Source organism: Hippichthys cyanospilos, chromosome 4 (assembly GCF_059441005.1).
Source record: "Hippichthys cyanospilos isolate Australia breed blue-spotted pipefish chromosome 4, RoL_Hcya_1.0, whole genome shotgun sequence".
In the NCBI taxonomy this organism is placed as follows: domain Eukaryota; kingdom Metazoa; phylum Chordata; class Actinopteri; order Syngnathiformes; family Syngnathidae; genus Hippichthys; species Hippichthys cyanospilos.
In genome coordinates, this window is record NC_142372.1 from 15497509 (window position 1) to 15515790 (window position 18282).

At 40.5% G+C, this 18282-nt stretch overlaps 1 protein-coding gene across 3 annotated transcripts; it reads right to left on the bottom strand.

Moving 5' to 3' along the window:
* Positions 1–515: 515 nt before the first annotated feature.
* On the bottom strand, positions 516–17815 carry secisbp2l (SECIS binding protein 2-like). Of its 3 annotated transcripts, none has more exons than XM_088413616.1 (18): positions 17565–17815; positions 13418–13620; positions 11407–11719; positions 10982–11117; positions 10239–10462; positions 9986–10010; positions 9650–9717; positions 9445–9555; positions 9240–9359; positions 8232–8399; positions 7996–8137; positions 7719–7888; positions 7245–7377; positions 6977–7139; positions 6325–6545; positions 5004–5158; positions 4683–4902; positions 516–3774 (listed from the first exon to the last, which is right to left on the bottom strand). In XM_088413616.1, the coding sequence occupies exons 1-18, from the start codon at positions 17583–17585 to the stop codon at positions 3152–3154; spliced, it is 3216 nt and encodes a 1071-aa protein (XP_088269742.1). In that variant the 5' UTR covers positions 17586–17815; the 3' UTR covers positions 516–3151. The 3 variants fall into 3 exon arrangements, with proteins under 3 accessions (XP_088269742.1, XP_088269743.1, XP_088269741.1); XM_088413617.1 differs by having other exon boundaries at positions 9650–9714; positions 10982–11120; XM_088413615.1 differs by having other exon boundaries at positions 10982–11120.
* Positions 17816–18282: the final 467 nt, after the last annotated feature.

Genomic DNA, 18282 nt, shown 5'->3' on the forward strand with positions numbered 1-18282 from the left:
AAAAAGGTCGACTTAACTTTTAGGTAAGATTTCAGGTCAACTCGACAAATATTCATGTAGTTATTTTTATAATGAATATATCGTCAGGGACCGAATGTATAGTATAAAGTTCTCAAAATATTTGGAATTCAGCTTCTCACCAGCAATCAGTTGAGTCTGTTGACGTAGACCTTCATAAAAACAGATTGTTCTTTTGCGTTGAATGAAAACAAAGCACCACATTTTCTGACATTTTACTTACCTAACACGTTCATAAAGAGTGACTAATCCATCTAAATCTATTCCACAAATGCGACAAAGCAAGAGGTCTCTCTCCAGCACTGTACTGTATTTCAGGGATGAGGTCGATCTGAGCTTCGCTACCCTCTAGTGGCCGCTTGATAAACCCACACGAGAGCGTCAGAGCATTAGTTCCTGCAACCTGCTTGGGGGAAACAAGCAGAAAGCCGTTTTCGGCTCGAACCGGGGAAAAATAAAAAAAATAAACTGCAAATAAATGAATCAAGCACACTCACTTAAATTAAACAACATTTTAATGTTAATCATCAGTCCATATGTTTTTAGGTTATGAGAAACAGCCTTTTACAATGTTGCTAGTGGTGTAGTTAAGACTCATAAATATTCATATAAAGACATAGAACAACACACTGGAAAAGTACTTCATTGAACCGCTTTTTGTTATTTTTGTTTTGTTTTTGCTCCTTTTAAATCACAAGAGCTTTTTTCTTTTAATTGTATGTACATAGTGCAAAAAAACACACGCTTGTTGTCGATGAACACTTTGATGGATGTGGCAACAAAAAGGCCCACAAGGTGAGAGTACCTTTCAATAAACTACAAATACTTTCAGGATCCAAATGTGTGACACTTTCTGACTTAACCGGATTTTACTTCGAACATGTTAAATGGCTTTTGGAAGGGATTGGGTGTTTTCTTCTCTTAAATACAATCAACAACTCTTTAACACCATATACTTGTAGTTAAAAGGCATTAGCAATCGTAGTGTGTATGACATCAGCCGTCCTTCAATAAACAAGGGTCTTTACTATCCTGACAGTTGTTATGGGACGATTTAAACACAGGTTTAACTGTTTTTTGAGCTAAACATCGAAACCCTAGAGCACAAATGGCAACAGTTAATGCGAAACACTGACAGCAACACCGTGGGATCAATATGACAACCCAGTACTGTACACTGATGCTACTGTTTTGCTTCTCAGAAGTTAAATCCTCCTAAATTATCTGAATGCAAGATGAGGGAAAGCACATATTCAAACATTATAAAACACTTCCTGCAGACTGATAGGAGCCATTAGAGAAAGCCAGACCAATTGCAGATGCAGTAATGCCCTGTCGCGGAAACTACACAGCGGACAAGTACTTAAACAACACAAAAAGAAAACATGAAAAAATGTCTTCTTTCCAATCATCCCTCCCGCACTGTCTCACATGAACATATTACATATGTACAAAAAAAGTAAAGCTCATGAACACAGTAAAGTAAATTTAAGCTATGTGCCTGTAAACAAACACTGACACCACCTGCACAAAGAACTGTAAAAGGTCTGCGCTCGCTTTAGACGGGAGCTGAGGAGTCACATGATCTCTAAAGCATTTCTGAACTTGCTCCCGGTAATGCAGACTGCCAATTTCGGATGATGGCGGAAAAAAAAAGAGGCTCTCCTGAATTCAAGTGTTGCAGGTTGCAGGGCTTAACATTTTTTTCTTTCTTAACCTGCTGCCGCTTGGTCCTCGACCCTGTCCGTGGCGTGCGAGTGTTGTGCGCTGACGGATACCTGAGATTAGGGGCCTGAATTACTAAGACGCCAAATGATGCGCGCTAACTCATTAACATATTGCGTGCGCTATCGACAAAAGATGTAAAACCGGTGAAGACGGGGTTTTCATCAGCCAACGAAGTCTGAAGTGATGAAATCGCAAGTGGAAGAGGCAAAAAAAACATTACTGAGGTGCAGATATCTCACACTTCGATCATGAATTGGCTGCATCATTATGCCACATTCTGCCTAAATGGCACTAACTTACTCATTGCCATTGGCAAGTTAACTTGCCAATCGTTTTTTTTTTTCAAAGGGGATGGGTGGGTGAATATTTGTTTCACAGTAAATACCGTGGAAACAACTTTACTGATGAACAACCACTAGTATATTTTATAGATTTTATATATGAGGTCAACACAGTCGAGTCCAAAAGTAGAAACGGATGAATTCTGTAAACCACCCTTTTTCTACTGCAGATAATAAAGAAATACAAATAAACAAAAAAAGGAAAAACGTATATGCTTTCAACTGGTAGATTTTGAAAAATATATAGTCATAGAACACAATAACGTGTGAGCATTGAAAAAGTCAAATTTATCAAAAATGGCTGGCAGTAAACGAGTTAAAACAGGGAACAGCACATCATTAAATGGGAGAAACCAGCGCCAATTGTCATACTGCGCGTTTGTGCATTGGAGTCATGTTAGCAAAACATCCAAAGGTGTTTTGTAATAGGTAATATGACATGACTTTTTCTTGAGACAGTCATTTAAGTCAGATTTTAGAACAGCTGAGTGATTCTCAGTGTCGCAGCACGTGGGCTTCCTCTAGTGGTATATGGAGTACGGTTCAGTTGTATGACTTTTAAAACATCCTTTAGAACAGTTCGTTTTCAAACAATAGTTTCGACACAACGTTAATTTTCCTATTTTTTTTTTTCCTGAGAAGTAATAATTTTGGAGATGTAGATTTCACCCAACAGCAAAGATTCTTTTTGAGAATAAAATCACCGCCTTGGCTTTAATGAACACTTATCTCTGCCATACTATATGTATATTACTGTTGATCAAGATAGTGATACTTGGTAAAGCTCAAACAATGCATTGCTGAGCAGACAATATGCCCAGATCATTTTTCTTTCAGGCCTTTCAAAAACAAAGGGGAAATAATTGGTTAACGGTTAGAAGCTCAGCTTACATGCGCCTGTTTTTTCACAAGCATATCTTAAGTAAATCAGGCCCAAAGTGAGAGATTAGAAGTGGTGTCAGGGTGTGGCCTAGAGATGCAAGTAGAACAGCTGCAGATTTTGCAAGATGAGAAGACGTGGGACAGACTAATAGGGAAGAGGAAGACGAAGAAGAGAATTCACGTCAGGCTGTGATCTCCTTGGCCTCCACCTGCTCTTTGCTCTCCCCATTGGTATTGGTGGTACCATCTGAAACTTCCTCATTCTCACTCTGTGCTTGCTCCTCTTCCTCTTCTTCATCCTCATCCTCCTCTTCTTCATCATCATCATCATCATCCTCCTCCTCTTCCGCACTGTCCTGGCTCTTTCCCAGCTGCATGTTCTCCAGGGTCTTAGACACCCATGACTCGATGCGACTGTTGAGGGTGGGCACCTCCACAGAAATGGGTTCGGGCGTATAGTCCTCTTCTTCCTCCTCCTCCTCCTCGGCCTCCTCCAACATGCCGGGAACCAGGGTGGAGGTGGTGGAGGTGATGGAGGAGTTGAGCGGGCCCCTGCAGCTGCCGTCCAATGAGCCTGTCTCGGTGCTCTGCTGGGAAGCCAGCTCCAGCCGGTCGTCGGCACGCACCTCATCCCGCTCGCCGTGAGCCTGCGTCGGGAGAGCCGCCCTCTGCGGGACAGTGCTTGTGGCGACTGTCAAGGTGTCGTTCTCTCTGTAGGGGGCTACAGAAGGAGAAGGGCCAGTACTTTCGGCTTCTGCGGGTTCCGGAGCATCAGAACTTTCAACCATACTTCTCCAGTTGGTCTCTGAAGGAAGAGAAGAAGGCCTTGCAAATATTTTCTTTTGAAAAACACATTAAATTATTATACTGAGCATCAAAGTACAGTGGGCCCCCGGTTTACGAGATAAATCCGCTCCACTTCAAACATCAAAATTGTATATAAATATTAAAAATTGGTATCAAAATAGTATAGTAAGTGCTACTTATATATAATATTCATGTATGCAAATAAATAACATCAAAAATAAAAAATATATAAAGGATTTATTTACCTTTAAGTGACGCTTGTTAAGGCCATATTCCCTAGTGAGGGTAACCTAGCCTAGGCTAGCTTAGCCATCTTCGTATTTCTTAATTATCTCCAGCTTTGCTTCCATATAAATCATCTTCTTACTTCTCGCTTTAACATCACTAGCAATCTTAGGAGCCATGGCCGGCCAATCGCGGACCAGCATTGTAGTGATGTAAGCAGTAACGTGTGTAGTTACGTATGAGCGCGTTGCCCCGAGTAGACACACGGGCACACTGACCGCAATGTTTGAGAGAGAAGGTTTTTTTTTTTTTTAATGTCATAACGCGAAAAAAAAATGGTGTAAAGAGGGGACAAAACAAAACGTCGCGGTCCACACCATGAGGTGAAAATAACGTATGGCAGGGGCGTTGTAAACCGGGGGTCCACTCTGACAAGTGGCACAAAAATAAATAAGATACAGAGGTGCCTTGGGACCAAGCTCATAATTAACTCAAACTTATTAAATCAAGCACTGCATTGCACAATATATATATATATATATATATATATATATATATATATATATATATATATATATATATATATATATATATATATATATATATGTGTGTGTGTGTGTGTGTGTGTGTGTGTGTGTGTGTGTGTGTAAAAATACAAAAATGTAAAGAAATACATCTCACCATACTCCTTCTCATTGACCTCCGAGATTGGCTCAGAGATGACAGAGCAAAAAGAGGTTGCAGAAGCTGCAGAGTGGTTGCGTGAATGTCCCATATGGTGTGGGACTTTCTTGACGTGTTTCAGAGCCTCCTCTGCCTGCTCCTGCTCCAGAGATGTCACCATATCCTTGTAGGCTTTCCTGGCTTCTTCTGTTAGTGATACCAGGCGGTCAAATAGTTCCTGAAAGAGGCAAATGGAAAAAAAAAAAAAAGCATATATTGTGCTTTATGTAGATTGACCTACCAATAAAAAAATTACAGGTACAAACAAAGATGTCTGACCTCGGCTCCAGAATAGTTGAAGATTCCAACCACACTAACAGCCACTAGTTTGTTGACGCAACGTCCGAGTGCTTTTCTGCCCAAGGCAAACACAAACGGGATCCCCTGCTCCCTGGCCATAGCAATGACATTGTACAGAGCTTCATCCAAACCACCTGCAACATAGCACACAAGTACAGAAATGATTGATATAGGACTAAAAAGATAAATTACATTTGGCGACAGAGGTTTATTTGACCACTTTGTGACTAGAAATGTTATATCAAAAACATTCAGCCTCACAAGGACAATAATGGCCAGTTCTGAATCATTTTTGGGGATGGGACCAGACACAAATTCCACGACGTCCCACAGTGTTAATAGTACATTGCTTCCTCCTCCTGAGACAATGGATGGTGAACCAAGCGGCCCGGAAGTGGGTTTTCCATGGCCTGACTGAACTTCTCCCACACCCAGGTTTTTGCCAAGGCGACTGTCAACAAAGCTGTACTCTACTTGGCCAGTCAATATCTGGCAGCTGAATCCTCCTGAATCGTCCTTCAGCTTGACGGCGTCCCATACCGCTGGTGTCCACCAGCGATTTTAAGGATTGTCGCCACAACAGGCACCAACCAGGCACCTCAAATGGAGGCGGTCAACTCGGACTCAATGTCGCCCGCCTCCTCCGGGACGTGGGAGAAATTCTACCAGAGGTGGGAGTTGAAACTCCTTCTGACAGGCGACGTTCCCAGCAGACCCTCACGACGTTTGGGTCTGCCAGGTCTGATCGGCATCCTCCCCCACCATCGAACATGTATGCTCACACCTGCTCTGTGCCTCTCACCATGGGCAACTCCAGAATGGAAGAGAGTCCAACCCCTCTCCAGAGGACTGGTACAAATTGTGAGTGAGGGCGAGCCTGACCATATCGAGTTAGAACTTCTCGGCCTTGCGCACCAGCTCAGGCGCCTTCCCCGCCAAAGAACCTGAGGTGACATTCCATTTCCCAAGAACTAGCGTCTATAGCCAGGGATGGGTGCGCCAAGGTCCCCGCCCTTGGCCGTGACCCAGCACTCTTCACATCCAACCCTTTTATTTAGAAGTTGGCTGGCCTCCTCAAAACATTTGGCAATGTGTTTTACTGTCATTCAAAGCATTAACAAGCAGTGCGTTCTCGTGTGTTATCGACTGTGTTATGACTGAAAGATACATAGACCTGTGTGTGGGCTGTGAAGGGACCAAAAATCTTGTGACGTTCTAATCTCACAAAATCTCATCCCATCTTTACGGATTATTCAATGATTTATAATATAAATAACAGTGTGTAAGGTTCGTGTCTCACCTTTGGCTTGGATCTTCTCACAGTTTGGAGAGATGATGACGCACTTGATGATACGTAGCTTCATGTGTTTGGTGACCTCTCGGAGGCCCATGACGAGGCGGCGCTTGGACTTGGCCTTGTTGGGGTCCTTCTGGTAGGAACGGTCTTGGAAGCGGACCAGTTCCTGTAGCAGCAGCGTCACACTCTCATCAATCTCCTTGCTCAACACTTGGTTACAGTATCTGCGGTGGGCAACAACATCGCACATTACAGTTGAAATATAATGGCAAGGTTATGCAAAATAGGAATGTTAGGCTTTAAGGTAGTATCGTGAAGCTGCATCAAGCTGGTGATCAAAGCAAACAACTGTAAACAGTTTAGCCACAAAGGCCGTTTAGAGGACATCAATGCAAAATGTGTTAGGGAAGAGTGGGCAAGGACAATAGGCTTACAGCAGAAGACACAAAGGCACATTTGTGGCTTTTTGCATGCATTTTCGCTGAGGAGGCTCAATGTGTCAGACATCTGTGCCATCCTTGACAATTTTGTGTGGTACAAATGTCCGTGTTTACAAAAAATACCCGCAAACTACAGTTTAAGCCAGTCAAGGCGATTTTTGGGTGGGACAATCATTCACCAGATTTCTGAGAGCAATGCCGAATGAGCAACTTACTCTCTAAAACGTCGACTGTGGATTATTGTGATTGCATTTGAAGCCATGGGACTCCCGATTCCAGAGCTTGAAGGAGAGCCCTGTGATACAGGGGTGATGCTGTATGGAGAGTTCTGACTAGCTGGGGAGAGGGATGTGTCACTGGGCACACTCAAGCCATTTTCTGTGACATAACGAGAAGCAAGGAACCGTTAAGTAAGATTTTTTTTTTTTTTTTTTTTTTTTTTAACATATAGAACCAAAAAAACTCAGCCCATATCTAATTTACCTTCTTGAGAGGCTGGCTCTTGGGAAAGATCTTCAGTAAAATGTAAACAATCCTCCCCATTGTCTTCTTGTCCAGGTGACCCTTGTGCCATGTTTGTTTTACCTTTTTTGCCTTCTCTCTCCTTAAGAATAATCTATGACAAAAAAAAAAAAAAATCAGAGCAGAAGCAAACAGTAAGAGTAACGAAAATACAAAACAATACTCTACTTGTAACAGTTAATTGATGCTGATCACAGTTGTCAATTTTTGCAAGAGAAAAAAAGGATTTGAAAGACCTCGTGATCCAAAGTGTAACCAAATTAGCCTTGGCCACTGAATGAACTCAATACTTTTGTGCACATTGGGCCTCATCTACCAAGATCCTAAATAGCAGGCAGTAAATTGTGTGAATTGCTCTAATCAGCATATTACTACGCTGTAAATCAGCCCCTTAGTGCCTCTGTTGCGCACGAATCATAAGAATCAACCGTTAACCTTCTTGAGAGCTGTTGGTCGCTTGACTTTGGGGATCTCTCGCTCCTTCCCTCGTTTTATACGGGGAGCAGTGGAATCCAAAGGATTAGGGGAGCCCATATGCGGTTGAGGATGACCCTTCAACATAGCTGCCAAGCTGCCTGTACTGTGGAATGGCGTAGTTGTTCCAACTGCAAGGAAATGGAACAAAGTGATTTGAAGTAGGAAAAAAGTGCAGAACTTAAAAAATGTGAGAAGTGACGTTTAAAATCCTAAGCATCAATTTGAGCTGAGGTACCTGCGAAAGATAGTGGCTTGGTATTGGTGATTTGTCTGGCCTTCATTGCCTGCTGCTGTTTAGCCAAATCTGCCAGCATGTCTCCTAAATCCAGCGGGATGGGTGTTTTGCTCTTCTTACCCGCTGCCTTGGTGAGAGCCTCCTGTTGAGACAAAAGAAAAGATAGAACAAGATGATGCGACAAAAAACAGATTGACTCGAGATGAACATCAAGTATTGAGTGCATAACACAATACCTGTAACTTCTGCTGTTCCATACTAATCTCTGAATATTCCTGAGCAGTGGCCACAGCAGCAGCCAGGGCCTTCTTCCTCTGGCTCTTGGCCCTCTTGGGAACAGACGTGGTGATAGGGATTGGTGTCTGCACGATGCTGATGGGGGAGTTTTCTGCAAGGTTTTCTAGCTGTGATAAATACAAAAACATGAAAAGCTTTGTCTCTTCAAATGAACCATCACAGAGAGCCGTGTTTTCAATCAAGTGAGAAAATTTGGTTCAGTTCTAGAACACTTCTTGAGTTTTATAGAAACCAATAAAACTGAACCACTTTCAGGACCCTTCTATAGGGAGTACTAAGCAGTGCTGTTCTTGTGTGATGCATATAAAGTGTGGAACAAGGCAGTCACTCATTTATGGGCAACAACATTTTTAGAAAAATACAGCTACATCAATTGTTAAAAACAGTATAATACTAGTAATGAAAAGCAGGCTATGTTTTGTAAATATCAGCCCATTTTTAAATCTTGCCTAGTTTCTTTTTTCCATTGCGATATTTAGGTGGCTGGTGTCCACATTGCCTTAATGAGGATTAAGGTTAGTATCCATAGCGATCATGGAAATTTATGAGTGTTCATCAAACAGAAATAACTTGAGATTGTGCTTAAGAAAATCACATTGCAACATGTTAGTAATAATAACCATGGTATATTCTTTTTTGCATGCACACTTTACATAAATTACACCACAGCCCAACAGGTTAATCCAAGGAAACACCTAACCTCGCCCCTGCAAAAAAAAAACATTTAATCAATGTAAAATGAATCTACATATATTAATTGCCACCCAGATTCCTCATCTTAACTCTCTGAAAATGAACCAGAAATACTTTACACCCAATGCACGGCAAACTAAACCAGATGAAAATTAAGCACTCCAGTTAGCAATCTGGAACTACCAGGAAACTGATGTTGACGATAGACAGACTTTCTGACAACACTTAATGGCACATTGATGCAATTTACATACCAGATTTCTATGCAGTTTAGGCTGCATTTGGCTCTGGGATAAAGTTGCTTCTGTTTTGGTGCAACGCTGTACACTACCTCCAGTGGGTAAGTCTGGAAAGTCATCTCGCTCATCTTCATCCTTGTAAAGTATAAAACACATCTTTGAGCAAGAAATAAATTGGGTTAATTTGAATCACAAATGAACAAGATACTGATTTTCTCACTTCAAAGTAAAGGGGCTCCGGAGTAATCTCATCACGTGTGGCCAGTGCTGGCTGCAGTCTATGTTCTGAATGGTTCGGAATGCCACGCCCTGGACAGGCACTATGAAAATCCTAAAACAAAAACAAACAAAAAAAAGGGCCACAGAGTTAAGAAAAATGTATTTGGAAATGTACCTGAAAAAATAGACTTATAGCTTATGTTCACCTGTGAGAAGTTACTCTGTTCAGCATTCTTTCTCTGGTCTGCTCTGTGGAAACTTACCCAGGAACCTGCTGGTAGAGAAACAACAATTCTGATACATTTAAAGACAGGTACATGCACAATCCAACAAAAGAGGGACTATTTAAAAACCACAAAAACAAAAGTTTTACTCTCAATGTAGAAAAACAGTAAATTTGATAGTCTACCCAAAACCCCGCCAGAAAGAAATAACCTAGAAACATAGCTCTTAACATATGGCATAGTAAAAATGGCATCACAATGGACAGGGTTCAAAACAAACAAAAATAAGTTTTTATTTGGCAAACGTTGGGCACTTACGTGTCATTACACCAGTATCCACTCCCTAAAGAAAAAAGGAGAGATATTGAAGTTGACACACAGTATAATCTTTGATTTGATATTTGAAGTGTTATTTAACAATTACTACACCTGTATTTTGAAAATCATAAAATAGATTCACCTCAAACATTTCAATGCATTTAACAAAGACATGTTGCCAAATAGAACATTATGGGCAGCTGAGCCAATATACTACAAGACTTAAAAATAAATAAGCAGCCGATTTCCATACTGTGGATGACGTGGACACCTCTGCTGTTCGATGTGCAACTCCTGCTCCCTGCTTATGTTTGGGGCTACAGTATCCACTGTCACTGTCGAGATCGGCTTCACTGGTGCCCTGATCGCTGTAGCTTTCGGCTGCATTGGCTGTCTGCTGCCTCTTTGTTCGGTTCTTCCACAGTAATGGACTGGTAGTATCCCCGAAACACCGCCCGGATACCTCACCTGGGAAATCTAACAATGAGGTAACAGATTAGACACATGCCATGAATACAATATTGTCATACATACACAATCACAGAGCACTTTGTTTGTTATTACATCACCACTATTTTACAAATGGACTCATAAAGGACATTTAATTTCAAATTACAATCCAGTCAAAACAGCACCAACTGTCCATATATAAAACCTGACCATGGCAAACTTGGTTTTTGTAGACGTACAAGTCATTTACTCATGTAAAGTCAGAAACATTACAGGTGACATCATGCACAAAGGTAAGTGACCTAACTGGAATCGCTACATTCCCTTTCTGTTGCCCTAGCATTTGCATCATCAACCAGTACAACCAGATGCTGTGGTTATTGGCAGTAAGCTAAATGTCCTTACTAAAACGAAAGTAACCTCGCTTTGCCAAAGGAAGCCTTTTGTGAAACGTTATCATCTTTTATTGCTCAGCATACAAGTTTTAAAACAGTTCGATATTACGTTTTTTGCATCCTTAAAGCATTGTAGGTATAAACTGCTTACCAGTCTGCTGGGCTGCATCCACTAGTAGTACTTTCTTAGTCCAACCACCGTGACCTATGTTGCATACTTCCTTCTGTGCAGGCAAAGTCCGGTTTTGGGGGCGGCGACCCCGCGGTGGCTGGTACACACCTAAGTGCTGCTGTTTTACATTAAAGTGAGGGGAAGACAAGTTTGTTGTAAAATAATCATATGTGATAGAACAATAAAGCGCCAACCTCAGTTTAGTGAGTGCCAACTAACACGTTGAATTTGTTTCGTGACCAAGAAATTTCAAAGGTTCAAAGGCAAAAAATTAGACATCATAATTTGAACCCACTTTTAAGCGAAAATATCGCTTATTGCTATTTCTTTATATTTCACGAAGAGAAGGATCTCAACACTTTTGTCTACGTGTGTATGTGAAAAATCAACACGAGCCTTTTTACCTTTGAGACATTAGGTCGAACCATGCCTCTCCCTCTATGATTGGCTATCCCGTACGCTGGCCCAAGGGAGCTAACATCTGCAGAGACTGGGTTAACAACTCCGGGCTGCACTGGCCCCGCATAGGTACCAGGGAATGGCTGGTAGAAGCCCATCACAGTGGGGCATGGGGCAGGCATAATCTGGTAGTAGGTATAGTCATTGGACACAGGTGGCTGAGGGGAGGACATGATTGGGTAGGCCAAATAGGGACCACCGGGGCCAGGATTAGGCTGATGCCAGCGCAGCTCCCCTCCATTGTACATTGGATGCTGCCTGTGAGAACAAGAGAAGGCTATTGTTTACTCCCGAAGCTGTGTCGTTCGAAACCCTTGCGAAGTTAACCCATGCCGCTAAACTGCCTTGGATGAGGGCACAGTGCAAAATTGCAGTTGTTACAACCAGAATCACTGGCACATACCTATTTGGACAACCTTTGGGAGCCAATATAGCTCAAAAATCTGTTGTCAAATGAATCAAGATTATTTCACTGCCACATAGAGAAAAAGTAAATGACAATGATATTACGATGGTCCATGTCATGGTCAGCAATAGACAAAGTATTACATTGGCACCATCTTGTGGCATTCTGACGTTTTCATGCTTACGATCAAGTCAAAGTGTTCTTTCTGTCTGCATTTGCAATGTCCTTTTTAGTCAGGTTTATTGAAAAATGCAATGTGCAAAGGAAGCGGAAAGTAAGAATGTTTTTTCAAACCTCCTGATGCAGCTATTAATACTTTTTTACATTCAAATCTTATATTTGTTGAGGATGGGGCGGTGTTAAATAAGTGCATTTTAAATATGTGAATTTCACAAACAGATCAGCATGGAAGAGTAATATACCAGGGCCATTGAAACCTGTTAACATCAAAGATGCATTTTTACTGGGTTGGCACAGAACAAGTTATTTATTCTACTTGAATGTTATAAATCAAAGAACAAAAATGCATTACTTGCAGTAAATATCACTTTGTGTGCCATTCCGTGGAATTTATCTAAGTCACTGCCACTGATGACTAAAGATTCATGCTGACTGAACTGGCAGTGAATGAGTTAAGAGGCAAAAGGCCTCTAGAGGAGGGATGTAACATCTGTGGTACCACAATTAAGTACTGATGCTTTGCCAAGACAGTGTGTTCATGCTACACAAATGTTGACATTTTCACAACCAACCTGCTATAGCACTCACTTCCTTGCATTCAAATAGTGCGGAAGGAAACAATGAAGCGGATATGTGCAGGATTTAGAAGAGTGCTGGTGTGCAAAAAACAGCCACTGGAAACTGGTTGTGGTGCCAGGTCCACTTGGAACTCTATGCCGGTATCTATTCCTTAACCACGCTAAATCAATAAATACATTGTTGAAATAAACTAATGGCATTAAGCATGTTTTCATAAATGTAATTTGGTTACCCCCGGAGTTCTATGAAAAAAGTGAACTCATATAAATGTGTTAACTGTGCCAATATTTAAAGGTTGTAATAAGCCTGTTCGGTGCATTGTTTCAAAACAGGAAAACCAGTGAATGTTACCGTTCTTTTTCGTGCACATCCTGAAAATCGGAAATGTCCAATTCCAATATACGTATCACAGGTACTCAAAATTAACTCGCAAATTAAATTTCGGCCACTGTATGAGGGATTTGTTTAAAAGACAAAATGGAAGTCCCAAAGAGCTTGTGTTACGTTTTGTTTTGTATTTTTTCCCCCGATGGGTCCACTTGGACACAGAGAGGACAACAGACACAATCATGCCCATGGGGAAGTCTGCTCACACACTTGTGCAGAGGCCAAACAATGATGGGAGGGGAAAAAGGTCAGGAAACTGAGTGAGGCTACTTTACATAAGAAGATTCTTCCGCTGCTCCACATGGAATTTGAACTTATCTAAGAGTATTCAAAAAAAATCAAGCTAATGTGGAGCCTCATGTTAATTAGGAGGTTCCTTTCCCTGCCCGTGACACTGACAGCACCTGTTGGGTTGGTTCTCCTGAACAAAAGGGTAGCAGGTGATGAGGTAGCTCGGTATAGGAGTAGTTTCCACCCCCCCGTTGCCCCCGCCCATGCCTCCGCCACCTCCAACCGGCTCTCCAGACAGACTCATGCCGACCAGGGATCCTTCGAAGCCTTTCCTCTGTGGGATGAAGGGTTCCACTTCAGCTGAAAGTTTCACATCCTGCAAAAAAGACTTCAACATTAATTTTGGAATGTGAGCAACACAACCAAATTATTCATTACATAATGCATACAATGACATATAGTGGTAAATAAGGAGGCTGCTTTCTCCAGATTAATATATGGTCTTAAAATTACTGAAAATATGCAACTAATTTATGTATTTCTCAAAAAGCTTAGAAGACGAGACTTTGAGAGGGCTGCCACGAATAATCGACGTTGATTATGTAAATTAGTACATGGTGTTTTCCCATCATCAACTAGTCACTCTAAATCATTTTAAATTAATTTTACGCATCATTTTATACATCTTTTATACGACTTTTGGAAATGCAAAACTACAACCATTTTATCAGCAATCCTGGAGCTACAGTGAAAACCTGACGCTTCACAGTCTACCAGGCCAGCTAGAAGTGCTCTCAAATGGTGTAGAGATCGTAAACAGAAAGTGGAGGAAATAATTGTTAGTAACAGCCCGAAGATCATGGTTTGACAAAGATGAGCTTCCTGCCCTCACTTCAAATGAGTTTTTTTGCACCAAAAAATAAAAACAAAAATGTACAGGTGCAATGATTAATCAATAAATTGACAACTAACTGATTATCAAATTCATGGACAATTATTTATGAAAAGTGATGAAGCATGTACAATTGAAGATACCTAAATTTACTTTAAAATTGTCCAAACTGTCAAAATCTCAACTTCTTAACAGTCCATATGATCAGGTTTCTGTAGTCCTTCATGAGAACAGACTGATGTTATTGTGTTGAATCCAAATAAAAGATACTTTTTTATATTGAAAAATAATGCTAAATGATTTTTCCTATTTTCCAATGTGTTATGGATAAAACCAATCAACGGTATCATCATTTATGTTTGTTTAGTTTGTGCACTGTCAATTAGACATAATTTCAAAGTATGGAAGTATGGATTATTGAAAGAATCAATTCATTGGTTGATTATTTTTTGCCTATTTTAAAAGAGTTTATAATCACCATTTATATCAGCTGGCCATAAACACCGACAAACAATTGTGGCATGCATGATGGCAAGACCTGAAATTTCCTACACTAGCAGTCTTTTTTTTCCATAATAACTTGTGAGAAACATTTTTGAACCGGTCTTTGTCATTACACAAACAAGACGTTTGGGAAATGATTGCTATTGGTATTTCCAAGAATTTCTACTGTCTTTATTAACATGATTGTGTGCATATGTCGTGCTTTTATAGACAAATTGGATGAGTCCTTTGTTAGTTAAAAATACTTTTAAAAAATGGTTCATGTGTTCTTGTGTGTCCAAAACTGCCAATTAAGAAAGGGATGAACGAGTTCAGCGAACAAAGAGGCTTCCTAATTTCTCCAAACGGTGCTTGAGATGCAAGTTACAGTGAAGTCTTTGCATGTAACAGAGTCAGCTATTGTGTCCCACCACCATTTGGGGTGGGTGGTTTATTTCCCCCTCCATTTTTACTTCTCACATCAACAAATGTCTTGTCTAAATAGAAATGTAGCAGATTAATCATGGATAGTCAATTCAAACCTAACTCCAATGTTGACCCAATGTTAACTATAGCATTTGAGCATTCAATTCAAACCATAATCCTTTGCATTTCAATGTACATCAAAGAAATTTTAAAAACAAGCAAAAAGCCTTAACACTAAAAACAACAAATCCATTTAAAAATGGGCACAATATATTCTCATACATTTAAGTAGGACTTATAAAGACACCTGATAGGAAAAAAAAGCTTCCATGGCAAGCTGTTACAGGATTAAGTCCGAGAGGATAAAAGAGAAAGCGACAATGGATAAGCTAATTAAAGCGCAAAGGCGAGCATCACGGCCGCACGCGCACAAGAAGTGAAACTTGCATTTAGAACTCAATGTTGATAATAAAATTGTAATGTTTTGAATGGCTGCAAGAGGACTGTTTGTCTATACGCGTGTGTCTCTTAGAGAGCGTGTGAAGGAGAATAGAGGCAATTGTGAAAGTTGCATTGAGGTCACAGACAGATGCGCATCCATTGGGGATGGTAGAGCCAACATGATAGACAGAGATCCAATTAAACTTTTGTGTTTGCCTCATCTTTGTGCGATACAAGCCCAATTTATTATTATAACTACACTGTGCACACATATGTCATGTGTGTCTGTGCTGACTTTAGCGAGTGGACTGGGGAATTCATTGAATCCAGTTTAAGTTTCAAGGTATTCATCACGTCCACAGTCAAGACAACACTGCAATGGAATTCTTACTTCCTCCAACTATACAAAGAATGTAAGACAAAAAAGAACAATTATAAAGAATAAAAAATTTAATGAAAGAAATGGGTCCATGCAATGAGAACAATTTTAATACATGCGCTTCCTTGTTGTCTTTACTAGTATCACAATTCAGCACAGTAGTAAAAATGACTGTCTTACGATTAAGTTCTTTTCACTACTGTATCATTTCTGCACCCTAGTAGAAAAGCTTCAACTGGACAATTACATACACTCATCTGCAAACAACTTTCACAATTTGTGAAGTGCTAGATGTTGCCTCGTAGAATTTTGCGTATTAGTCGTAGCATTGTTGTCTACTGCACAACATTTCCTTACTAGTACCATATACAGTAGTTGTCTTGTTACTTTGCCATTGTTGTTTTACTAATGATCAGAAATACCATACGGTGTAAGCTGGACAAATCAACAAAATAACTTTGGAAGCTAGTATCCCAACGTGGTTCTAAGAGTGAGCAGAAATATGATACAGAATAATTTGGACAAATTAACTGAAAGTTTTAATCATGTGAAATTGGCTTTCCTGTATTTTCAACAAAGAAATGGATTTACAGAACTACTTGTCATTTGTATTATCCTCCAACATAAAGCTATAACTAGAAACAACTCCGCAAATCTTTTTGGAGCAAACAACTGGCTTGCTATTGGGTACTAACTAAAATCAACACTACAAATATTAAGAATTTACATTTTAAAGTTATTAAGACATAAATTAATGATCAAAAATGAAAAAAAACAGTAGATTTTTTTTAGAGTGCATTCGTTACAGTTACCGCAATTAACATTTGTTCTACTAGTGCACCGAGTTGTTGTACACCTACCATGTACATTTTGTTGTTTAATCATGCAAAAACAATTTTATCAAAACATTTATTCAATACCCTAGATACTACTAGAAGAACCTAAGTTATACTTGCAGTGGAAAGATCAAATCTTAAAATGGTTATCAAATGATCAGATAAGAACTGTGAAGACACTTACTTTGGGTGCTTCAACATCTTGATATTTCAAAAGGTATGGCGAACGACACAAAATTGCACAATGTTTTGTTTCCAGTCACCCACAAAGTCACCACACCTTATGACGTCACATGCCAAAACACTGGCACGTCGAATGTCTGCACTCGTCCACACACACTCGGCAGTGGAATGTCATAAATGCTGAAGAACCAGACATTCTTCTCCACACTACCTATTAAACCCAGGCGCCTCACCTGAATGCACTCTCGTGTACTGCAGTGAACAGCTGCATGAATGTTTATTCTGCGTCGATGGTGACTGAACAAGTGAAGTGAATTTGTTACTCAGCTGTTGCTTCTTCCAACCGTCGTTCGGTGACAGCTGAGATGTTTTGACTCATATCGCTACAAACCAAGTTAGCATCGACAAACACGTCGCTCTCATCGCAGAAGGCAATGACGACAAATATGGAGAATAACACCAATACTCCGCCGGCGACAGAAGCACAGCAAATTTGCCACAGATAAAATAAAAACATCGTCAATGAATGATAGGCGTCATGCGAGAAAAACCGATGCCGTTAGCGCTACTAAAGACGCTAAGCAAGAAGTGCTAAACTGCCCATCTTAAAAAAAATAAAATGTGGCAAACTACACTGCAAATCGCAACATAACAGAGCGTAATTATAGAAAGAAAATTACCTTAATGTCACTTGCATCCATGTCAGTCACCGACGAGGCGACTGTCCGTCATTGACCCTACAGTGGCCGTCAGGATGTGGGCCTTTTTATTTTCTTCATGGTAAATAATAATTGCAATTCCCAAAGGTTCAATTAAACGCACACACGGCTCTTATTGAACGTACAAGCGAGCTTTGACGCGTATAATTTTCCGCTAGCCGCACGTTAGCGCTAAGCGTTGGACACTGGCTAACTGCGATCGAAGCCCTGTCTCTTCTCCAGTGGAAACTGGAGTCACCTGAGCGGAAGTAGTTGGGACTCAGCGACGCTCTTATTGGCTGAAATACGCTCTGCGTCCAGTAGCGTCATAGAAGCGCAGCGGCTTTATAAAGTGGTCACACATGCTAAGTGTTGTGAATTTTTACGCATCCCCTGTTCAAACGCCAGGTTTTTGTCATACATAAAAAAGAAAGAAAACTGACTGCACCGAGATGGATAAATGGATGAATTTTGCCGGGCAAATTATGTTCCCCAAACACAACATCAATTGGATGGCTGTGTTTACAGTAGAGGTGGAAAATAGAGCATTTTTGAAGATATATATTTTTTTTTTACCTAACCCCAAATAAAGTTCTACTCCATAGGATCGTGAAGAAGAAGAGGAAGAGCCATTGATATAATTAACACCACATTCAACTACATTTAAAAAGTAAAACACTTGGAGCAACAGGAAACGTTG

Bases quoted from the DNA above. Each gene is read 5' to 3' on its own strand.
- secisbp2l (XM_088413615.1), bottom strand. From the start codon at position 17,585: ATGGATGCAAGTGACATTAAG. The intron at 13,621-17,564 runs GTAATTTTCTTT...TCTTTTTTGCAG, and splicing joins TGGATGCAAGTGACATTAAG to GATGTGAAACTTTCAGCTGA. The intron at 8,400-9,239 runs GTATGTAAATTG...TATTTATCACAG, and splicing joins CTAAACTGCATAGAAATCTG to CTAGAAAACCTTGCAGAAAA.